This window comes from Rhinolophus sinicus, chromosome 1 (genome assembly GCF_057876585.1).
Source record: "Rhinolophus sinicus isolate RSI-liver-muscle chromosome 1, RSI-T2T, whole genome shotgun sequence".
NCBI lineage: Eukaryota > Metazoa > Chordata > Mammalia > Chiroptera > Rhinolophidae > Rhinolophus > Rhinolophus sinicus.
The window spans coordinates 178162836-178189104 of record NC_142501.1 but is presented as its reverse complement, the minus strand read 5'-3'; the positions used below and the strand labels follow the sequence as shown (position 1 = coordinate 178189104).

The following is a 26269-nucleotide window of genomic DNA, read 5'->3' as shown; positions in this document are numbered from 1 at the left end:
ACAAAATATCAAACTAAGAGTTGTTTTTTTTTAAAGATCAACAAAACTCACAAACCCTTGAACTAACCAAGGAAAAAAATGAAAAGAAAAAGATTCAATTAATGAGGAGCGTAAACTTCCAGTGCATTCATTCTATGAAGCCAGCATTACCCTGATACCAAAGCCAAAATACACCACAGGAAAGCTACAAACCAATAGCCTTTGTAAATATTGATGCAAAAATCCTCAACAAAATACTAGCAAACAAAATTTAAGAGCACATTGAAAGGATTATATACCATGACCATGGAATTTATTCCTGTAATGCAATGGTTCAACATACAAAAATTAACTAACGTAATATACCACATTAACAGAATGATGGACAAAAACCACCTGATGCAGGAAAGCATTTGACAAGATTCAACACTCATGATAAAAACATTCAACAAACTAGAAACAGAAGAAACTGACTCAACATAATAAAAGCCATATATGAAAGGCCTACAGCTAACATCAGAGTCAATGGTGAAAAAGTGAATGTCTTTCCTTTTAAAACCAAGACCAAAAGGATGCCCACTCTGAACATTTCTATTCAACAAAGTATTGGAAGTCTTAGCCAGAGCAATTAGGCAAGAAAAAGAAATAAAAGGCATCCAACTAGAAAGGAAAAGTAAAATTATTTTGGTTCACAGATGACATGATCTTGTATGTAGAAAATTTCTAAAGATTCTAAAGTAAAAAAAACTGTTAGAACTAATAAACAAAATGAGTAAAGTTGCAGGGCACAAAATCAACATGCAAAAATGAATTGTGGGGCAGCCGGATGGCTCAGCTTGTTAGAGTGTGAGCTCGTAACAGGGTTGCTGGTTCAATTACCACATGGGATGGTGGGCTGAGCCCCCGTCACCCCCCCCCCCCCCGCAACTAGATTGAAAACGACGACTGGACTTGGAGCTGAGCTGCGCCCTCCACAACTAGACTGAAGGACACGACTTGACTTGGAGTGAGGGGTCCTGGAAAAACACATTGTCCCCCAATATTCCCCAATTAAAAAAAATTTTTAAAAATGAATTGTGTTTCTGTATAGTAACAATGAACAACTGGAAAAGGAAATTAAGAAAACAATTTCACTTACAATAGTATCAAAAAGAATAAAATACTTAGAAATTAATCTAACAAAGCAGTTCAGAAACTTGTACACCGAAAATTACAAAACATTCCTAAAAGAAATTAAAGACACAAATAAATGGAAAGATGTCTCATGTTTATGGATTGGAAGACAATATTGTTAAGATGTCAATACTACTCAAAACAATCTACAGATTCAAACAATTCCTATCAAAATCCCAAAGATGTTTTTTGCAGAAATTGAAAAAAAAAATCATCCTAAAATTTATATGGAATCTCAAGGGACCCCAAATAGCCAAAACAATTTCGAAAAAGATGAAGAAAGTTGGAAGACTCACACTTCTTGATTTCAAAACATATTACAAAGTTACAGTAATCAAAATAGTATGGTACTGTCACAAAGTTCTATAGACTAATGGAATAGAATGGAGTCCAAAAATAAGACTATTCAATATGGAAAGAACAGTCTCTTAAATGGTGTTGAGAAAACTGATATCCACATGCAAAGGAATGATGCTGTACCTTCTTATACCACATTCAAAATTTAATTCAAAATGGATTAAAGACCTAAATGTAAGGCCCCAAACTATAAAATTCCTAGAAGAAAACCGGAAAAGCTTCATGACATTGGATATGGTAACGATTTCTTCAATATGACACCAAAAGAACAGGCAACAAAAGTAAAAGTAAGTAAGTGGGGCTGCGTCAAACTTTTATGACTTTTGTTCATCAAGACACAATCAACAGGGAAGAGGCAACCTACAGAGTGGAAAAAAAGATCTGCAAATCATATATCTGATAAGGGGTTAATATGCAAAGTACACAAACACTCCTACAACTCAATGAGGAAAAAAAATCAAATAACCTGATTAAAATATGGGCAAAGGACTTAAATAGACATTTCTCCAAAAATGATATTCAATTGGCCAACAAACCTATGAAAGGTACTCAACATCACAATCATCAGAGAAATACAAATCAAAACCCCATGAGACAGCCTCACACATTCACTAAGATGGCTACTATTTAAAAACAAAACAAAACAAAAATAACAAAAAAAACCCAAAACCTGAAAATAACAAGTGCTAGTGGGGATTTGGAGAAGCTGTAACCCTTGTGCACTGTTGGTGGGATTGTAAACCACTTTGTAAACCATACTGGCATGGTGCAATGCTATGGAAAACAGATGGTGGTTCCCCCAAAAATTAAAAACAAAACTATTTAACGATCCAGCAATTCCACTTCTGGATATACATCCAAAAGAATAGAAAGCAGGGTCAAAGAGATATTTGCACAGCAATGTTCATAGCAGCACTATGCACAATAGACAAGAGGTGGAAGCAACCCAAATGTCCATCAAAGAAAGAATAAACAAAATGTGGTATGCACAATGAATTCTCTGCAGCCTTAAAAAGGAAGGAAATGCTGTCACATGCTACAGCATGGATGAACATCGAGGACATTATGTTAAGTGAAATAAGGCAGCCACAAAATGACAAAGACTGTATGATTCCACTTGTATGAGGCATCTAACACAGCCAAATTCACAGATAGAGAAAGAATGGTGACTATTAAGGTTGGGAGGAAGGAGCAAAGGATAGTTGCTATTTAATCTATACAGAGTATCAGTTCTGCAAGATGAAAATATCCTGGAGATCTGTTCCACAACAATGTAAATATACTTAACACTGTTGAAGTGTACACTTAAAAATAGTTATGATGGTAAAGTTTGTATGTGCTTTTTACAACAAGAAAAAAGACACATTAAAAAAAAGTAAGTTATAAAACTATATACCTGTATAAAATATAAAACAATACCACTTTTGTTTTGAACAAGTAAAAATAACAGCTCTTGAATCTAATATAATACTGTATGAAAAAATAAAAATAAAAAAAGCTAACATTTGAGTGTGTACTACCAAATGTGTACTACGATCACGCCTATCACATGATTTAGGCACTTACTATGTATTAACCCTGTTATTCTTCACAACCACTTTAAGAGGTAGGTACTATGATTATTATCCCATTTTACAGATGAGAAAGCTGAGATCCACAGATTAATTAACATGTCCCCCAAACACATACATAATTAATGGCAAAGCCAGGTTTTAAATACAGGCCTTCTTGAGACACTATCCATACTCTTAAACCCTCTATGTAATATATACATAAAAGTCTGGGAAGATAATAAACCAAACTGTTAACATTCTCTTAGGAAATGATCATGGTGGAGTTTCCACTTTATACACTTGTTTTAAATTTACGCAAAGATCATGTACTGCTTTTTATAATGAAAAACAAGAAGGGATATTGACAATTTAAAAAAATATACTTGGGGCCGGCCCGGTGGCTCAGGCGGTTAGAGCTCCATGCTCCTAACTCCGAAGGCTGCCGGTTCCATTCCCACATGGGCCAGTGGGCTCTCAAGCACAAGGTTGGCGGTTCAACTCCTCGAGTCCCGCAAGGGATGGTGGGCAGCGCCCCCTGCAACTAAGATTGAACATAGCACCTTGAACTGAGCTGCCACTGAGCTCCCGGATGGCTCAGTTGGTTGGAGCACGTCCTCTCAACCACAAGGTTGCCGGTTCAACTCCCACAAGGGATGGTGGGCTGTGCCCCCTGCAACTAGCAACGGCAACTGGACCTGGAGCTGAGCTGCGCCCTCCACAACTAAGACTGAAAGGACAACAACTTGAAGCTGAACGGCACCCTCCACAACTAAGATTGAAAGGACAACAACTTGACTTGGAAAAAAGTCCTGGAAGTACACACTGTTCCCCAATAAAGTCCTGTTCCCCTTCCCCAATAAAATGTTAATATATATATATATATATATACACATACATACATACATACATATACATATACATATACATACATATATATATATATATATATATATATATATATATATATATATACACACACACACTCAATGTGACAGCAAGGTCTCTATCCCTACAATCATTTTATTTCCTTATATTTCTGTACTTGGACTTTTCACTACAGTAAAACTAATCCATCTGGTGTAACACACATGCCTCAGCTTGTTTCCGTTTCCATAAACAAACCTTTCCCCGGAGAGAATGTCCTTTCCTTCGCCCTATACACACCTTTTTATCTCTTAGTTTTTATTTATTTTTTAATTTATCAAAATCCAGTTCTTAACTCGCCTACTTCAGGAGGCCTTCTAGGAACTGTCCTTACCTATAATATTTTTCAACTATTCAGTATGCTGTTTTGTCAAACTGCCCTTTCGTGGTTTTATGTGTGTCCTCCACAGAGCCATCAGCAAAGTTCCTTAAAGATGTCACTACCCGGTCTCCTGGAGGCAGGGGCCTTCCCATAGCATGGAGCCTACTTAGCACCCAGATCTGGACTTCTACAGACATTCCTCCCAGAAACCAGGGTTCTTTGGAGACAGAAATGATTCCAGATCTGAGATAGGGAAATTACAAAGTAAATCTGATTTGTCTTGTGCCAGAAAGCCAGGAAGCAATCAGAGACTAATGGAGGAGGGTCAAAAGGGTATAGAAACCACTTTGAAGATGGTACCACTGACCAACATCAAAAATAATAGGACTGTAATTGATTTTAATATTTAAGGAAGGAAAAAAGTCCAAAGCTCCCTAAACTGAAATATGAGAAAACAACAAGCATATGTGACAAGCAGAAGTGGCCACTATATTACCGTTATATCTTTCTAGGAGGAATAGTATACTACCATTTTCAGGTGGAACATTCACCAGTTGATGAGGGAAAACTTTTCCTCGTAGGTAAAAGTAATCAGCTATTAAATAACAATGGGGACTAGGTGGGATGGGAATTACCTTTTGCAATCCACACTGATAATTATCAGGTAAGGCTCATGGAGAAACCACTAGGAGAAAGACTGTTGAGGGAATGCATATTCGCATACTGCCAAAGCATCATCCCACATATTACATGGTAATCGCAAAGTGAAAAATGTATGTTTACAATGGTGATATGGTAGCAACCTCCTTAATCACGTGATCAAATTTAGTACCACTGGAGTGGGACAACCAGGCATTCTGTGCCTCCTGATGTGATACAATATGAAACACACAGCATCACCTACGAGTCTTCTTGTCAAGTGAATCTTGACAGAATATAGGCCTTTGGACCTAATTTCTGGCTTACAAAAAATACAAGGGATGATAGAACAACTTAAAGACACTATGAGGAAATAGTCAGATAATTGAGAATGTGTGACATTCTACAAGACAACTGACAAAGTATCTTTAAAAAATCAGTATCATGAAAATAAAGATGAGAGGACTGTTCTAAATTACGAGACTGAGACATAACAACCAAATGCTATTTGTGAGCTTTAATAGGGTCTTGATTCCAAAAAAAACACACCAAAAACCCATAATACAACTATTAAATATGCTTGGAGGATAACTGAAAAAGTTGAATAGGACTATTAGATGAATGTTCTTAAATATAATCATGATACTGCAGTTAAGAATGTCTTTTTCGTTAGAAAGTGCACGCTGAATATCTAATGGGTGTGGGTATCACATTGTCTGTGACTTATTCTATAATGTTTCAACAAATACATACACAAATGCAATATACACACAAGCACACATAAAGAAAGCAAACAGCATAATGTTAATTTAGATGATGGGTATATTGCAATTAGGTGTAATAGTCTTTTAAAAACTTGCCTGTTTGAAAATTTTCATAATAAAAACCTAGGGAAACTCAATAAAGTTGTAAAATAATCAAGAGAAAAATAACCCCTTGTCTGTAATTTTCACTTAGCACCTTATCATTTATCCTTTTAGAGTACGTCTTGTCAGCACAAGTAACCATAAGCCCCTAGAGGACAGTCAAATTTTTGCAAGTTTACAGATATGACAATAGCCCAATGAATGTTGTTATTCAAAAGTAACACAAAAGACCAGATTTGCAAAAATCAAAATGTCTGTTAATAACAAGTCCTAGCAAGGATATGGAATAATGTAAAGGTTTTGATGATGGGAGTATAAGTACAATCACACTGAAGAATAATTTGGCATGACCAAAATAAAGCTGAACTACATATAGAATTTTTCTTCTAGGTGGATACCCAAGAGAAATTCTTGCACACAGGCACCAGGAGTTAGGCATAAGAACGTTTAGAGCAGCACTGTTTATTAATCCAAAAACCTGAAACAACCCAAATTTCCATTAATGAAGGAATGAATAAATGATATATTAACTCCTTGCAATACCACACAGCAATGAAAATGAATGGACTAGAGCTACGTACGACAGGGATGAATCTTAAGAACATAATGTTAAACAAAGAAAGGAAGTTGGGAAAAAATACACTGATTTTATTAACAAAAATGTCAAAGCCATCAAAAGTAAACAATGCATTATCTAGGGAATCAAACCTATGGAAAAGCAAATTGTGATCTTGAAACACAAAATTCAAGAAAAGGGAGTACCGCCCGGTGAGGGAGACAAAGGAGACTTCTGGTTTTGTTTACCTAGTAATATTCTTTTTAGTAACACAGGCATTTGCTGTATCAGGTTTCTTTAGAGCCTATGGATGATTTACTGTTAGTTTTTTATTCTACTCAATATCTAATAAAAACAACTTGGAAAAAAATAATAATGCATATAAATTCTGACTTTAAGGTACTTAAAAACCTCAATTCAAAAGCAATACTAAATATTCACGTAATAACTGCATTTCTATTTTTCTCTACATTTGTTTAGTAGTGAACAATACAACGTTATCAGTATTCAAATAGTCAAACCTATCACTAATACCAATTAACAAAATAATCAGGAATAAAATAAATCCCCATTAAAAAAAAAAAAAAGCCATGCCAAAAAAAGACTATGCCATGTCTAAAACCTTACATTTACCTATTTTACTGAATGACTGAAACTCATAATTTGATGGATAAGACAGGGTAATCTTCAAAATCTGATGCACAGGGCTGACCTTTTGTACCTTTATCAAGGCAGGATTTTTAAATACAGGTTCACATTACGGAAAAGTCTCTGTTGCCTCCCACTTTATGATGGTAAGGGAACTGCTAAAGTCGTAATTTCACTTGTCATTTATATCCTACACTCTTTAGACACAGGAGCTTATGACCCAGATAAATGCCACACTAGCACACCCCAGCTGACAGGGTTTTGAGGAATGCTTTCCAACAGACATGGCACAGCTTTGGTATTATCAGGAAGAAGTCCCCACTGAACTTTGAAATAAAACAGTAAGTTCCTGGGGACAAAACCAGGAGACAACTTTTTTTTTTTAATAACAACACTTTAACATGAGATCTACCCTCTTAACAAATTTAAGTGTCAATACAATTTTCAGTGTTGTTGGTACAATGCTGAATAACAGACATCTAGAGGTTACTCATCTTGCTAGACTGAAACTTCATGCTGTTGATTAGTAATTCCCCATTTCTCCTCCCTCCAGCCCCTGGCGACCACTATTCCCCTCTTTGATTCTACAAATTTTGACTATTTTAGATACCGCGTAAGTGGGATCATGCAGTATTTGTCCTTCTGTGACCAGCTTATTTCACTCAGCATAATGTCCTCAAGGAACATCCATGTTGCGGCATATTGCAGAATTTCCTGCTTTTTAAGGCTGAATAGTATTCCACTGTGTGTTTATACTACATGTTGTTTATCCATTCACCTATCCATGGACACTTATTGTCTCCACAACTTATTGTCTCCGCAGCTCTTGTGAACAGTGCTGCATGGAGAGAACTTACTTGTAATGTGTAATTTGGAGGAAGTTTCCCAAGGTCCCTCTTCCAGGTTCAACTACAGCTCACAAACGCGTATGCTGAGGAAGGCAGGCCAAGCTTGCAGAGTATGTTGACCTGTTCTTTATTCAGAGCCAGAAACAAGGCTGACACCAATCAAAGAAATCAAAACAAAGACTCATAATTGTTGAGCTGGCAGCACTACCTGCCCAGACATGAATAAGAAAATGCTTCATGTTCAAACTGAGAGGTCAGGGAAAGGGTAATAAATATATTTATATTCTATTACATTAAAATTAATATGGAGAGAATACCAATGGTTGCTGTGTGAAGCATCCCTGCCTATATGCGTCTACTACTTTTGCTATTAATACCAGACAATTCCTCATTGATGCTACAACTTCTCCCTCCTAACATCTATAGCAGGATATGTGCTTAACTATGTGTTTATGTGTCTGTCATCCCCACCACATTTACTAAGACCTAAACAAAACCAACTAAACAAACTACAACTAAAAACTTCTATCCACAGACTGTATGAACTGTATAAAACCACACCTCCTCCCAACAGTCCATTGATCTCTAAAAAAGTAATTCAGTTAAAAACTTGCTCAACTTTTGAATACTTGCCAATGAAATGATGCTTGCTTTTTATTATATTACGAGTTCTAGTGGAATAGAATTCATTCCAAAACCTCAATATCAGTATTCATAAGATAAACATGTCAATAAAAGGAGATATCCACTGACCACCAGAAGGTTCTCAAACCAACAAAGATGCACAGACTCCACTATGAGAACTACCAATAGCTTGGGTGGTTTAATCCCAGGTTCATGTACCAGTCCTACCATTATTCTGTATCCCTGCGTAAATAAAAATGATTTAAATTTTACAGGAACATTTGTTGAAGAGTAGTTAAACAGCAGCTAAACAATTGAAAGAAACTAAATTCAACCATAGGTGAGTAAACAAAGGATAGTACATCTATAACATAGTATACTATTCAGTCATTACAAAGGAAAATATAAAAGTATCTATCACAGACACTCCCAATATATTAGTTAACACGTAACGGTGGCCAAATTCCCTAGGATTATGTATATTATGGTGCCATTTTTGTAAAAACATATACAAGCATATGTACATTAATACATATAAAATATATAAATGTTTGTAAAAATACACATCAAAAGTTTCACAGAAATTATCACGGAGTAACTTTTCATCTGTATTTTCTAATTTTTATACAGTAAGTATATTATTAAAGTTATTTTTGTTTAACAAATACAATCTATCTACATCTTCATTCTACTTTTTGTTTATAAGAAGCTACCCAATCATTTGTACCCAATCATTTAACTTACAGCAATATCTAGGGGTAGTGAGTTATGTGAGGAATTTAAAGAAAATCCCTATAAATAAAAAAAGTATCATACAGTAATATCTCCATCGTTGATGAAGATGAGTTCCATAAACATTGCACTGCCAGGAACTGTTATCAAAGATGTTAACATCTCTGGTAACAAAGACAGATTCAGAGGACAGGGTTGCATTTCAGTGTCACATGTTGGAAGGACAATTCCTTCCTACAAGATGCCCAGCCACTCACTTTCCTTCCTGGACACCCAGTTAGTTAATTACCTTACCTTGCCATTGCTTCTTTAAAAGAACATATTGCAAGAATTTGTTTAAAACGTTCATAAACAAATAATACTTCTCCTTAGACACTTTTAATAACTGACTGTAATAGTACTAGACATGAGGCTACATGTATAATAAAACCACTTACTGCACACTGTGCCAGGCATGTTGCACGCACTCTCTTATTTACCTTCCCCTCAACTCCATGGAGGGTGCACCATTAGACTTCTCATACAAAACTAGGAGATGACTTACCCAAGGACAAGATTTAAACCCAGGTCAGGTCAGACTCCAAACCCAGTCTCCTTCCCCTTACATTACACTACCTTTTCAGTTCTTAGGCCTTGTACTATCAGTTGCGAACCACTCAGGTCCTCAGCTGATTCTTCAAAGACCAGACAGTGTCTGTCTTGGGTTGTTTAACGGAAGGTCTGAATGTATCCCTGCTTTCCTTCTCAGGCCCATCAACCTCTATTCTTTCATTTAATGAACTGAAGGCATACTGTGTGCAAGGCACATAGAAAAATACAAAAATGAGTAAAGCACAGTCTCCATTCTCAAAAATAATCTTATGAACTCCTAGGGACTAGGAGGAAACTACTGAATTACTTTTAAAACTAGTAAACTACTACTAAATAAGAATGAACACTTCTATAAAGAAATATCATCAAACATCAGGAACTCCTGAAAAGCTGAATTTTCAAGTAAAAGTTTTACTCAAAGGACTAAAACCTTTCTTAGAATTAAGCATCTTAGATAAAAAATATTTCTACGTTCTTAAGCATAAAACACAGTATAACAATAAAAAAACTAATACTGATTAAATCTACTAATGTGCTAAGTGTTTTACATACACTTAGTATTTAGTCTTCACCACAACTTTGAGATAAGTAGTATTAATGGTCCCATTTTAAAAGGAGGAAACAGAAAACAGAGAGGTTAACTCATTAGCCCAAAATCACACAGCTAGTAAATGATGGAGTCTTGATTCAAATGCAGCACTCTCTCTATTCTGCCTTTTGATACATTTATTCATTGATTCAAACATTTGACCACCTACTGCATGCAAAGCACTGTGTTGAATAATGAGGATAGGGCAGTGAACAAGATAGTTTATTCATGAAGCTCACCTGAATCAGAGATTGAAAGACAGATAAATAAGAAAACAAATAAGATAATGAGATAGTATAAAGTATTATAGAGGAAATAAACAAAGTGATATGACAGAGTGACTGGGCAAGGCTTACTTCTATCATGGTGTCCTGCAATTCTGTTCTCGGTTTGTTCCCAAAGACAAGCTGGCCAGACAGCCACTCTGAGGACCAGAGGAGCAAAGAGTAGAAAGAAGACAGACTACTCCTAGTGAAGGTGATCAGAGAAGTGGCAAGGAGAAGCCCTAGTTTCACCACAGATGTGGAAATTGGTTTAGAAAAAGATAATGATATGATCAGTCTCAAGCTGGGGCTGAAAGAACAGCTGTGACTTCAGAAGACAGGTGACATTTGGGTGAAGGAAAGAGTGTAAGTATAGCCTCTGGTTAGAGCAAGAGAATAAAGCTGGTTCCCTGATTATGGGGCTACAATCCTGCAAGCAATGGTAACTCTATGTATTATGGGTAGGGGGTAAGTATAATTAAACTGCTATGCGAGGGGAAAATAACTTCTGTACCAAAGGTTTCGTTTGGATGGTTTTTGTGGGTGTTTGCACAGTGAGGAACTACAGCAGGAAAATGAATTAAGACACCATTACAACTGACTTGGTGAGAAATTTAAAAAACTGACCAGAGGGAAGTGGTAATAGGAATGAAGACAGACAGCTGTGAGAGCAACTCAGGGTTTGACTTACAGGCATAGCAATGGTATGGGAAATACACCTAGGAACGCAACATAAAATAAAATAAAATAAATCCAATCCTACAGTACTGAATAAACCCTGCATGTTTTCTGCCTGTTTTCAAAAATGTGTTGGAAAATTTCCACAAACCCCAAGGAGCCAATGTTCTTTCTACTAAATACCATGCCTAAGAAAATATCACCTATGCTTGATGAATATGGTTTCATAGAATCTTTTAAAAATCTCAACAGATAAATGTCCGTACATATTCATTCATTTAGTATTACAAAATGCCACCTAATCTTAAATGCAGAGTACACCACATTATTCTTCTCAGATGATACACAATTTCCAAAAGCAAACTTTTTTTGTGTTAAGTCCAGGTCCCACATAGGCCTCAACAAACAAGAATTTGAAAATTATTTTGAAGAAACAAAAGGACTCCTACCAGGTTTAGCAAGCTGAGTAGACTCACTGCTATTTTTAGAATGAGCAACATTTCTCCATGTGCAACTTTGTCCAAATGATACAACAAGGTCAAGGCTCATATCCTATCTGAAAACAAGACCTATACAACATAGCTAAGATCTCTTCTTACAATGGATTGTCTACAAGTGTTGTGGCTTAAGGAGTTTATCTATATGTTTACTTTGCATACAGCTTTATGCTTACGTGTTCTATGTTTTAAATATATTATTTGTATTTATTGTTCTTATATGTTTTCATTCTATTCATTCATATTTTTACATATGGCAGTGTCCACATAGCACTGGCAGCCTTAAAAAAAAATGCCTTACGTTTTACCAGCATTTCACATTCATTGGATATTTTGGGCCTCGGAATAACTTTGTGAAATAGTAAGTAACTATATTATCTTCCCCTGTGTACAGTGGTGGGACTGGAGTTCAGAAAGGTTAGGTAGCTTGACTAGTTCAAGATTGCTCAGTAACTGGCAAGGGCAGAACCCTGACCAGGCCTTCGCTCTTCCTTCATGCCCTTCTCCCCCCAGGACACTGCCAATTTAATACTTGAATATTCACGTGTCTCTATTCAACAGTCCTGGACTGTAACTAAGAGCCATCACTGCTGCCCTGCCAAAAAACCTTGAGTGCCGAAATGCAGCTGGAACACTAATACTTTTCAGTAAACATAAACACGAGTACACGTTTCAGTCCGGACCCCATTCAATGCTTGGTTTGGCTCTTCTGCACAAAACTTATTAAAACATACTACAGCCTTAAATTAAAGCATACTCTTAATGGAACTGTCGTCTCCACTCGCTTGGAAATTCAGTAAATGCAAAAGGTGACTCATACCGTTAACTTATGGCTTTCTAAATTAATAATGTTGGATGCCAAAGGAAAAGAATGAATTCCACAGACCCTTCTCCATCCCCACCCCCAAAGTTGCTTAAGTGTCAAAGCGCGGTAGTAAAACACAAGGACAGAAGTTGGGGCTGGAGCCAGCATTCCTCCTCTCAGCGATTCCCACAGTCCCCGGGCAACCCATTCCTCAAAGCCCAGCAGGTCTCTTCCGACCCCCAATCCCGCCGTGACCAGAGTGACTACCGGTCCCGGAGACCCCCGCACAGTCCTGCCCGGAGCTGCGACAGCGAACTCGCAGGGCTGAGGCCGCCCCCTTCCCCCGGCGTCCCCACCGGTCCTGCGTAGCCCGCACACCTGGCAGTCCCTGCCCCGGCAGATACCTGCGCGGCGGGCACGGTCCCTAAACGCGGCGCCCCCGGGCAGCGGGTCCACCCTGGACAAGTCCGCTTCCGCTTCCAGCCCACATGGCCCGGACAGACCGCGCCCCGCCCCCGGTGCGCCCCGCGAGGCCGCGTCCCGAAGGGCCCAGGACTGCTGGGGGCGGGAGCCGGCGCCGGCGCTGCGGATGCGGGGAGGAAGCGCAGCCCGCGCGCCGGCCGGGGGAAGAGGAGGAGCGGGTCGCGACCTGCCGCGAGGGCTGGCGAAGAGGGAAGAGGAGGGGGTCCGGCGGCGGCGGCACCGCCGCGGGGTAGCGGGCGTCTACCTGCGAGCAGAAGTACGAGCCCTGGATGCCCAGCTTGATGCAGGTGGGACACTGGAGCTTGGCCTCGCTGCTGCAGCCGTCCGTCTCGCATACTCGTGTCTCCACGGCCGCCATGCTGCCCGGCTGCTGGAGGAGCGCCTCACCGAGGAAGAGTAGGAGGAGGGAGGGAGGAATCGCTGGGTGGAGGGAGGGTTGGGGAGGGGAGAGAGGCCGAGCCGGGGGAGGAGCTCGGCCCAAGGGCCTGGGCGCGGAAGGAAGAGGAGAGCCAGACCAGCCCAGACCGCGCTGCGCGCCCCGCCCCCAGTCCGCGCGCGCAGCTGGCGCCCCGCCCCCCGCCTTCGCCCCGCCCCCCAAGGCCTCTGCACCCCCAAGGCCGGCGAGCACGTGGGGGCAGTGAGGGAGCTGGCGATCTCCAGCTGCGCGGCACCCACCCGCTGAGTCTGCGCGTGGGGAGTGGGGCCTCCCAGCGCCGGGCGGAGAAGGCCAGGTGAGGCCCGCGAGAAGAGGCTCTCATGCCTCGAGCTCTCTGTGCCTAGAGAGGCAGAGACCCACTCGTCCCTTACTGAATTGAATCCCAGTGTTCTGAATGTCCCCCACGCTCGCAGGCGATTGGAAAGGGCGCTCCACTCCTCTGCGTTAGTCCACCCGGCAGCTCCTCGGAAAAGGAAAGTAATTCCCTTTTTTTAAGTTCTGTTTCTTACTGTCAGCTCTGAGGCTTAATGACTACCGCTCATTCATAAAAAGAGGAGCCAGAGAGTGTCTTTGAGGAGGTGGGCTGGGATTTGCGTCGTCCCTCCCTCGTGCCCGATATTTTTTTCACACCACCCCCATCCGTTCACAATCTACAGTGCTAGTAATAGTAACACAACAGCTACTAGATATTCAGTACAAACTTTAGTTATATTTCATATATATATTTTTGTATTATCCCAGATGATTGTTTAAGAGGTAAACGGGAGAATTGTATTAATCATGAAATGTCAGAGTTGAAGGGAGCGTTATAGGTCATCTGATGTAAACCTGTTGCCTAAATCTCTTCAACTGCATCCCAGCTCTGTCCTTTCCTGACATATACTTGAACACTCCTGTCACTAGGGAATAGAGAGGGACTAGTATTTATTGATCATCAACTAAGTACTGTGAACTTTGTGTTATCTAATCCAATTTTTTTAATTTCCATATTGAGTAAAAGACAAGAAAAGCTCATATTACTTTTATTTTAAATAACTTTGTTTTGCAATGTAAGCAATACAAATAATGTAACAAAATCAAGTAATAACTTTAAAATGTAATACATAGGGGTGGCTGGTTAGCTTAGTTGGTTAGAGCGTGGTGCCGATACCAAGTCTGCCGGTTTGATCCCTGCATGGGTCACCGTGAGCTGCGCCTTCAAAAAAAGAAAAATGTTATATAGACATAAGCAAAAAGATATCAACCACCAAATATAATCATATATGTATATACATTACAAAAACAGAACCATACCACAAAGAATGAGTAGGTAACTGATTTCTTCAATTATTATGTTGTGAATTTCTTTATTGTCATTAAATACACTTTTACCACATGGTTTTGATGTCTGCATAATATTCTATTGTATGGGTAATTTACTGAACCAAACTCATTAATAGACATTTAGGTTATTTTTAATTGTTATATATTATAAACAAGGCTTCAGCGAATATATTATTTTAGCTAGAGCTTTGCATACATCATTATTAGGATATGTTCTTCAAAGTAGAATTACTGCATGAGAGCGTTGTCACTGTTTATTGTTCTTTATACAGTTTGTCTAAATTTTCTTTAGAAAATGTGTACAAATTGGTTCAGAACTGTCCTAGAGACCTTATTTCCTTACTAGTGCTGGTTACTATCTATTTTTAATGCTTGTCATTTCGATAAAGGAAAATAAGCTATAATAAGACTGAACATTTTTCTCTGATTATCAGCATTTCTTTTATGTGTTTGCATTTGTTAAAATTTCTTTTCTGCAGAAAAGTACTAAAAAAATTTTTTTTTTAAAGCCAAGGCGCAAGTTGGCCACAATACCGTCAACTAAACATATCAGTGTTTCATTTGTCCTTGTTACCTTCAGTCCATGTCCACGGGCATATTCAATGTTTACATATTCGCAGTTCTTGGTCAAATTTTGTATTCTACATAGTCAAATACCAGTATGCCATGGATTACTCTTAGATTTAGAAAAAACAATAAATCCTATTTTCTATCTGATAGCTCTTTATGTATTTGAGACGAACCATCGTGTCTTATGGTTTGCTGGTTTTTACTTGTATAATGTAGCACGTTTAGATCCTTTGCAATCTTTGTCCATCTACTCTGAAGACATTCCAGTTTGTTGACATGTGATGGATTGTGTTCAGGATTGAACTAATAAAATAGAGGAACAAGAATTTCTGAAAATTCTAGTCCAAAAAGCCCTAAGGGTTCTTCTTGGGCACAGGGAGACTGGAGACTCTCCTGCCCTTGCTGGCCATCAGTTCTGCTTCCTTGCATCTTCAGGGAAGCAGTGCTGTGGGGCAGGTAAGAGCACAGATGTTACATTAAAATAAGCAGACTTGAGTTGAACTCTCTGCCTTCAACCTCCCTCCCTTAGTCGTGGTTCCATGGGCAAATTCTTTAACCTCATTTTCCATATCTGAAAAATACAGGTTAAAGTACCTACCTCATAGATTTTTGTTATAATTAAGTTGAATAGAATTTGTGAAGTGCTTAGCAGCCCAATAAGTGATACTTACTATCATTATTTGTTAGCCTTGCTGTCAGCTCCTCCTTCCTTGGTCCTCTTCACCCACACAAGACAAGCTGTTGAGTGAGATAAACTTCCTAAGACCACCTTTCTGGCTGTTAAGATAATCACCCAGATATTTTTTGTCTAAGCATAAAAAAGTGACAAAATGTAGATATTTACAAAATTATGTTATAGTCTCTGTTTTATTCTTCTGTCTGAGATTTTAACTCAAAGTCCCCATTGGCTATCCGGTTACTGTTTTCATTCCTGTGTACAAACTTCAGCCAACTCATTTCCAGGAGGAAGAATGGGCTTCAGCGTCTCAGATGACAATCTGGCATTTCTAAAGTCCTTTGGCACTGAAGGCACTTGTTTCCTTGGCTGTCTGCACAGGGAAACGCACTTTTGAGATAGAATCTAAGCACATGCCCAAAGCCATCTATCGAATTAGCTTCCAGTGTCAACTAATAAATGTGGAAGGAATGATGGAGTTAGAAAATCACCATTTGACAACCATTATTGTAATAATTTATTCAGGAAAGAATCATCAATGGATACTAAAACAATTGGGTGAAAGTTTGTTAAAAAAAACACAGCTATTTACATAGTCTCAGTATAACTCCCTGTAAAATATTTATCATTTAAAAAGAAAAAATAATAACTTCACAGTGGAGAAACCTTGCAGATACTCTCTTTATGTTATCGAAGTTAAAAATCACCAGTAATGGGACAAACTGACTTTGTGCGCCATCTGATATGAAACACTGGGAACACCATATCTTTTGTGGTGTTCCTGCCAAAAATACAAAATTGATTCTAATCATGAGGAAGCATCAGGCAAACCCAAACTGAAGGCAATCTATAATATAATTGCCCTGTCCTCTTCAAAATTCCAGTGTCCCAAAAGACTGGGAAAGATTTGAGGAACTGTCCCCAATCAAAAGAGATTAAAGATATATGACAACCAAAGCAACACTTGATCCTGGGTTGGATTTTGACCAAAAGAAAAAGTGTTGTTGCTCTAAAGGAAATTAGGTTTTATTGTATCCTCATGCATTCCCTGATGTTGACAGTTGTACTATAGTTATATCGTTGGTTCAGAATATACAGAGAGAAAATGAATGGTAAGACAAGTGTAGTGCAGTGTTTACAGTTGGGGAATCTGGGTATACCAGAGTTCTTTTTACAATTCATGCAATGTTTCTGTAAGCTGGAATTTTTTTCAAACTGAAAGAAAATTTTTAAAAACTTGCCTAGAGTGGCCGGCCCGGTGGCTCAGGCGGTTGGAGCTCCATGCTCCTAACTCCCAAGGCTGCTGATTCGATTCCCACATGGGCCAGTGGGCTCTCAAGCACAAGGTTGCCGGTTCAACTCCTCGAGTCCGTCAAGGGATGGTGGGCTCCGCCCCCTGCAACTAAGATTGAACACGGCACCTTGAGCTGAGCTGCTGCTGGGCTCCCGGATGGCTCAGTTGGTTGGAGCACGTCCTCTCAACCACAAGGTTGCCAGTTCGACTCCCGCAAGGGATGGTGGACAGCACCCCCTACAACTAGCAACGGGAACTAGACCTGGAGCTGAGCTGCGCCCTCCACAACTAAGACTGAAAGGACAACAACTTGAAGCTGAACGGCACCCTCCACAACTAAGATTGAAAGGACAACTACTTGACTTGGAAAAAAGTCCTGGAAGTACACACTGTTCCCCAATAAAATCCTGTTCCCCTTCCCCAATAAAATCTTAAAAAAAAAAAAAAAACTTGCCTAGATGCTCATCACCTTCAGGTTCAAGTCCAAACAGGCTCTCTGTCTATACCTCTGCTTAACTCGTTAGCCTCTCTCACTACTCATGCATTGGCCTTGATCCTCCAGCAATAGTGAACTGTTCACGGTTCCCTGAACACAAAATACTATTTCATTCTTGCATGTTCTCCTACATGCTGTTCCCTCTGCCTGACCTGCCTATCTCTGATTGCTTGGTGAAATTACTATTTCTTCAAAATCCAGCTCAGGCATCACTTCACCCATTAAACTTTTGCTGACCTCCTCAGCTCTAACTAACTTATGCCTCCTCTGTGCTACCTCTAAACCAGGTACAAAATGCAATTGCTAATATATAAGTACGTACAGATGCAAATGAGTTTAGTTTTAATCTTCACAAGGACTCTGCGGAAGGTTCTAGTACCAACCCCAGTTTTATCTCTGTAGACCAAAGTCACATAACCAGTAGGTAGCTGTGCCTGGACTTGAGCTCAAGTCTGTCTGACTACAAAGCCCATGCTCTTAACTACACTACTCATTGCCTTTAATTTTTCATCTGTCTCTCCTACTAGACTGTAACTTCTTTGTGACGGGAGGATTTATGTCTTATTGTTTCTCTATATTCCCAACCTTAACCTAAGTGAAGTTGATACTTTCACTCCAGTTTGTTTATATTCTCGACCTATCACAATGCTTGACATATAATAAATGATCGTTAAAACTTTTTCCTTCTTAAGTTTTTTATAAATATGAATTACTATCTCAAAGACACAAAAAAAGTGTGTGTGTGTGTGGAAAGAGAGAAAGAGAGAACATACTCTATCAGTCAGAACCCAGCAAAAAGCAGATGACACACTCAAGCTGGGTAATTTGAGAAGAATGAAGAGTTTAATAAAAAGATTATTATATAAATACTAAAGCATGGGCAGTGTCTTGGCAGTCCGAAAGGAGTAGTGCAATAAGTGAGAATTAACAATGGGGCAACATTTCCATTCCTAGGCCTGAAGGAGTAAGGGGACTGGGAAAATACCAAAACCCAAAGTGAACTGGGTGGAGAGGGCCTAACAGAAGTTGCAACCTTTGCTTAAACCTAGCCAGTCCAAGGCCATCCTAAAAATCAGGAATCTGGGACCTCATTATCCTCCCTCCTTCCAATAAGGCACACATTGATCTACAGTAGACCATAAAAATCAGCCTCCCAGAGCAGAGGGCCGGATTGAGAAGGGTGGAAAATAGATCTGGAGGGGCAAATGGAAGGTAATCCAGAATAATGTACCTACCACTCATCTTAAGAAATAGAATATGGCCAGTACAGTTGAAGTCCTTGGTGTACCCTTCCCTGATCACATCCGCCTTCTTCCTCTCCTGCAGGAGAGTCATTATCCTAACTTTGTTGTTTACTGTTCCCATGAATATCTTCAAACTTTAATGGTGTTGCACTGTGTATAGTCTTCAATGTACCCTCATCATTCTTCATTATGACTGTGAGATTCATCCTTGTTGATACTTTCACTCCAGTTTGTTTATATTCTCGACTGCACAGTAGTCTATTCTCTGAATATACCACACTATACATATATTCTCCTGCTCATGGGGGCAGCTCAGCATGGAAAGTCAGAGCCTGATGGGGGTAAGGTGGGATACCCCCCGGAGGGACAGACCAATATGGGGAGTCAGAGCCTGAACACCGTGAGTCCATGGGGAAGGGGGCAGGTCCCGGGTGTCAGAGCCTGAGCTGAGTGAGGAAGTCATCCAGATGGAAAGGGGGATTCCAAAGGGGGTGTGGGAGCCCACATGTGATAAGAAGAAAATGTGCACAGGGAAGGGCAGCTGCAGCAGTGGAGATGAGTTGCGTATGGTCCACCAAATAAATTAATAAGTTAAGGAAAATTGAAGCCAGTCTTCTCTCTGTCAGAGAAGAGAATTAAAATATGGAAAGGTAGAAAACTCAAACAAATCCTGTGATGTTGAATTGGAATTGGAGGACTTGGTGTCAGCTACGGTTTTCAGCATATAGTATGTAGACAGATATAGACATCAATACAGATGTGGATGTAAGTATACGTGGGTATATAAATGCATCCATCCTCTAGCTCTATCCACTGAACGAGCCTGAGACCTGCAGCATCCCAACAGCAAGAATCATACCTAGGGCCCAGATCTTGGCTTCGAAATATCAATCTGTGCTAAAAGGAATGCAAACAATGACGATGATGGTAATAGATTATAACCCGTTGAATAAAGTAGGAAACAATGAATCGTACTGCTATAAAATGATAAATGAATAAATTGACAGTTTGATAAGGAATAGAATACTTACATGGTTTCAAAGTGCTTCCCCACAAAATGCTTATCAATTATAAAGGATGAAAATTCACTTCAGAGTTGACAAGTATAGCGGACACCATCTTAATCAAGTACTCAAAGTAAATACCATCAACAAAGGGACACATTGAAATCGTGCTCCACGTGACAGGATCCAGTGACAAGAATTTATGTCCCTTCCAAAGATGCATAAACTGAATCTAATCATGAGGAAACATCAGACAAACTAAAATCGAGCAACATTACACAAACAACTGCCTTGGAATGCAAAAGAGTCAAGGTCACGAAAATAAAGGAAAGACTAAGGAACACTTTTGGACTGAAGGATGCTAAAGAGACATGACAATTAGAAACAATTCATGATGTGCTGAAATGGATCCTTTTGCTCTAAAGGACATTATTTGAACAGTTGGCAAAACTTGAACAGGTCTGAGGATTAGATGGTAGTAATGTATCAATGTTAATTTCCTGATTTTCATGGTAGCGTGTGGTATCTCTCATTATGTAGGCGAATGTCCTGGTTGCAGGAAATATACTCTAAAGTATTAGGGAATGATAGGTCATCAAGTAGGAAATTTATTCTCAAGTGCTTTAAGAAAATATAATTTTTATACTTATGACTTTTCTCTAAGTTTGGGATTGTTTCAAGAAATATAGCCTCATCCTGTGCAAGGTATTTACAAAGTAATATTTTATGTAAGCTAGTTAATTTTTCTAATGTAGAATACAATAAACTTAAAAAAATTTTAATTATAGGCAGAGCTAGTGCTTGACCTACAGGTATTGTGAAAATTGCCTGACCTGCTCTGAGGTGATACCTTGACCTTGACTTAAATGCCTTCATTTTAGCAGATACATGTTTTAATTCTACTAGAGAGTGGTTTTACAGTTAATATTAACAATGTAATATTTGTGTATGTTTTTATGTGTGTACACATATGCACACAAAGTAACAAAATAAAATGATGGGACCACACAAATGTACATTTCGGCGGCGATGCCACATAAAACATATCTCTGTGCTAATATACAATATCCATGTGTTCATTGAACAGTGGATATGGCAAATTGTATCTCCAATAATGGTTTTTACTCAAGAAAAGCAATAGAATTAGCATGTTTTGCTAAAACCTGTCTAGAAGTCATATTTCCTTTACTGTGTTGCCATAGAGAGAATTTTCTGCAATTTACTTTTTAAATTAAAAAAAAAAACCCACCAGACTATAACAGGCTGTTTACAATTCTGAGCAATGATGTCTTGTTCTTATTAAATTATAAAGCACTAAATGAATTTTAATAGATGATTTGATTAAATTATGAGTATGAATAACAAAATTTCTGTTGGTCTTGATTTACCAACATGGATGTAGAATCATCATTGGGGGAAAATTATCCCACACTCACCTTACACATAAATGAATAAGCTCTTAAAATATTCAAAATATGATATTTGCATTTAAAGCCATATTAAAATAGACATAATAAATTTTAGTTGATAAGTATTTGTTAGTGCTTTTAAGAGGATGATTTTCACACTTTATAAATGACATCTACTCAATATAGCAAATTAGAAAATATAACAAAAGTCTTCTTTTACAATACCAATTTAAAAAATACCAAGTAGCTTGTTGAGAAATGTGTTAATATCAAGAGGAAGAAATTTAGACAACCTTATTGAGAGACTTAAATAAATGGAAAGACACACATATTTATACATAGAAATACAGATTTTTTTAAAAATGTGTTTTTCCCAAGTGAATATACGTTAGTATAATTACAATTAAAATACCAGTGAGATATGTTGTTGTTTTAATAGGTGATTATTATTCTTATTGTTATTGTTCTGTTGTTATTGAAATGATTTTGAATTTTATTTTTTAAAAACAGGCAAGGGTAGCTACAAAATTATAGAAGAGCAATAAATTAAAAAAGAAGACTAATTCTACCACACATAAACAATATATATTAGCAGTATAATAATACAATCCCATGGGACAAAATAGTGTAGCAGAGTCGTGAAGTGGGGAAAATAGGAACGTCTGAATTCAAGTTCTAATTCAACCCGTACCCTTCTATATAAGAGAATTTTCTCACATATGCTGTATGATGAAAGTATACAAATCAATATAAAAGGGAAGAATGATTGAATAAATAATCTTAAGAAAATTAGGTAGCAGTTTGGAAAAAATAAATTTAAAAATGATGAATTAAAGAGCAAAGTAAAAAAACTGAAGATTATAAAATTAGCCAAAGAATAGGTGACAGAAATAAAATTAGATATTTAGAAAAACCTCTGATTTTCTAATTCCACTTAGAAATTATCAAGAACAGAAGAATAAGTCTAAATGCAACTGTATCTTGTATCATTGAGCATCTACCATATCCTAAGCACTATTCTAGATCCTCAGGATAGATCAGTGAACAACAGACAACATATAGTTTGTATTCTTGAAGGTTCCAACAAGAATCAAATAAATACATATTAGGGGTACATAAGTGCTTTCAAGAAACTAAAGAACTGTGTGATACTAGCTTATAAACAGAAATATAAATCAATGGAGTAGAACTGCAAGTCCAGAAATAACCCCATACATTTATTTTAATAAAATGGAACCACCCATTAATTAATTGATGAATACATTTTTAAAATGTGTTATATTTATATAATAGAATATTATTCAGCCATAAAAAAGAATGAAGTACCAATACATGCTGCAACATGGGTGAACCTCAAAAGCATTATGCTAAGTGAAAGAAGCCTCACACAGAAGGCCACCTATTATATGATTCTATTTATATGAAATGTCCAGAATAGGCAAATCCATAAAGACAGAAATTAAACTAGTGATTTTCAAGGTTTCTGTTTAAAAGCCAGTTGTCAGTCTTTTTGTTGTTCCTTTGAAAGTGATTCTGCACCCTTCACCCCCAAATGCCTTTAAGATTTCCTTCTTTGTCTTTGGTTTTTAGTAATTCTTCTGTGATGTGCCTAGACATGATTTTTCTTTATATTTATCTTGTTTGAAATCTAGAGCTTATTGACTCTATAGCTTGATATCTTCTATAGGATTTTGAAAATTCTTAATCAGTATCTCTCATTACGTATGGGTTAAAAGTAAACTCCAATTGAGCATATATTCAATTTCTCCTCTATGTCCCATATGATTCTCACGCTCTTTAAAAATATTTTCTATCCTTTCTCTTTTTCACATTTCTGTTTGAATATTTCAGACAACACACTCTCATGTTAGGAACCCAAAATGTTATTATTTGGTGATCTTTTTTCCTGATCTTAAGTTCTGTTATTTTCTTAAGCAATAAAATAATCTCCAGCCAAGAAGTTGTATATATCTGACTGCCTCAACCCTCAGCAAAGAGTCTGCATATTTTCACTTTATTCTCCTGATCAGCTCCTAGAGTCACAGCTTCCTCTGGTCCAAATCTCATATTTTCATTCTCATTTCTTTCGATATTGTGAGTTTGAAAATATATCTATATTCTTCTACTGTCTCTTTAACAAAACTGAGTAGAAGAGAAAAGAAGTGTATATGGTCAATGTGCCCTGTTTAACAGGAAGTCATATATAATATTATTCAATGCTGGCAAGAGTGCCATGAAAATAAAGCACTCTCATAGAGTTCTAATGGTATTGGATGGTAGTGTCCTTTTTTTAAAGGTCTTTAAATATGAGTTCCCTTCTGAGAAGAAAATCTAAATAAATCATCTAAAATTCAAAATTGAGAGTATTTTCTATGCACAAAAATATTCAAATAGTATACTTTATGAAAGTTAAAACTTAGATCACCGAAATATTTAATAATCTGAGACTAGGTAAATAAACTGTGGAGCCCACATTTAATACAAAATTGTATGACCCTTTAAAATTGTTTGTAAAGATATGTATTAACATAGATAAATGCTGTTACTTACTGTTAACCGTAAAGGGCAGATTAAAGCAATTTTTTACAAAAACAAACAGAAACTCAAAACAGAAACATAACAAAAAAGTATAGAGGAAACATATCCAAATAAGGATAATACCTATCTTTGGATGGTGAGACAATGACAAATACATTTTTTTCTATATACTTTTCTATATGTTCCAGTATCCCTAATGAAGGTGTGCTTCCTTAAAATGGAAAGCTATTTTAAAATGAAGAAGCATTATTTCTTTAACTTACATACTATGCTACTTATAATAATATGAAACCCATGTTATTTGTCCAAAATGTCCTATTTCTCTTGAATTCATTACAAGTTCTGGATTTTAGTTCAATGATAAAGATAAAAGAGATTTTTCAACATGCATTTCTAAAACATAGTATCTAAGAGTTTTGGACTCACAAACCTAACTAATTCATGGGACCATCCATCTTCTTTACTTTTCATAGAAATGCATGGTTCATTTACAATTCAGCCTCTGAATTAATTGACTCAAATTTTGTGCTAATACAACTCTAAAATGCAATGCCTCAGATAAATATCAACCAAGCACTGCAAAGTTAAATTTGAAATGTGTTCCACGTTACAGTCTGGTTTCCCTCACTACTGTCTAATAAATTAAAATGGCAAGTGGCATCATCTGTTAATGCTTTAAGGCAGCAAGAGATATTGAAGAGTTGCTTGAATTTACTTCTGCTGTAATGTATTACAAGACTGTTTGAAGACTGATTGCGTATCCAAGTTGAACTAAAAGTGATTTTCTTAAAAAGTGGGCTTGAACACATGGTATAAAGTAAGCACTATCCTGGTTTTCTGTCCTGAGTGCTTGCGATAAATTTAAAAGAAGTGAAATCTTTGAGTAAGCAGAGTTAGACAAATTTCTATAAATTGTGGGATAATCAACATATACATTAACACCAAAGCCACATTGCAGATTCTGAACTTTATTTTTCATTTGAACAGTAAAAGTAATGCATCATCTACAGGCTAACAGGATCAAAACGATGGAGACTTGATTAACCAGGAACACAACTTTTATATGCAAGGAAATAGCCTCTTATTTTCTGCTATGTTCACAGCAACCCTTTTGGCAAAGAGATAGACCCAGGAAAGAAGGGGAAGTGCAATTCTTTTATATCTTTCAGTTTTATATCTTTCAGCTCAGATTACACAGAATGGTTTGTCATGCCTTCCAAGTAGATGGCAGGAAAGACATCTACACTACACCAAACCAGTCTGGAAATGAAAAACAAGCATCTGTTTGATTTATAAATGTATCAGCTTCTTTTCTGATAGCTTCTTACGAGGCCCTCCACAGCCGCTCTTTCGCTCTGCTTGGTGGTACACTCATATGATTTCTGTTGTTTCCTTTCTTAGCAAAATGGCCTTTTTCTATCAGTGCTTTCTTGTTACTCTATTTGCATAGCTTTATTTCTCTCAAAGGAACACACACCACATAGCATCTAAATTAGGAATTTTATAGTCTCCATTCATGAACGTTGATTTATGGCAGGACTTCACTTCAGCTCTATTCTGGGCATGTCTGAAAAAGTGCAAGAGATGAGATCTACAGCGGCTAGCAGAGAAGGCTCAAAGGAAAGGTCAGATGCTATCAAGGTTGGAATGTCTTTGTGCGGATGCAACTTCACCCAGCTGTTTTGAGAATGAGCATGACTGTGTGATGCTACTTAATTGTCTCTTGATACCGTGTTTCCCCAAAAATAAAACCTAGCCGGACAATCAGCTCTAATGTGTCTTTTGGAGCAAAAATTAATATAAGCTTAATATTATTATAAAATATTTATATATTACAATATACTACACTATAATATATAATGCTTATATATTATACTATACTATATTATACTATTATATTAACACCCGGTCTTATATAAGACTGGATCTTATATAATATAGTATAGTAATAATATAATATAATATAATATAATATAATATAATATAATATAATATAATATAATATAATATAATACAGGGTCTTATATAAGACGGGGTCTTATATTAATTTTTGCTCCAAAAGATGCATTAGAGCTGATTGTCCAGCTAGGTCTTATTTTTGGGGAAACAGGGTAATTCGAAAAGCATCAATGTGCAACCTGAGATTGCAGAA

At 37.5% G+C, this 26269-nt stretch overlaps 1 protein-coding gene and 1 long non-coding RNA gene across 2 annotated transcripts in view; both read right to left on the bottom strand.

Annotated features, from left to right (window-relative positions):
* The window catches only part of METAP1 (methionyl aminopeptidase 1), a 62784-nt gene extending 49084 nt beyond the window's left edge, over nucleotides 1-13700 (bottom strand). The window contains exon 1 of the mRNA XM_019741141.3: nucleotides 13372-13700. Within this exon, the coding sequence (XP_019596700.1) occupies nucleotides 13372-13485 (114 nt within the window). The 5' untranslated portion in view covers nucleotides 13486-13700. The remainder of the gene's footprint in view (nucleotides 1-13371) is intronic.
* Nucleotides 13701-14667: 967 nt separating this feature from the next.
* LOC148759303 (uncharacterized) overlaps nucleotides 14668-26269 on the bottom strand; it is a 30943-nt gene continuing 19341 nt past the window's right edge. The window contains exons 2-4 of the long non-coding RNA XR_016018925.1: nucleotides 17370-17534; nucleotides 16128-16229; nucleotides 14668-14758 (exon numbers count right to left, since the gene is read on the bottom strand). This is a non-coding gene — a long non-coding RNA (uncharacterized LOC148759303). The remainder of the gene's footprint in view (nucleotides 14759-16127; nucleotides 16230-17369; nucleotides 17535-26269) is intronic.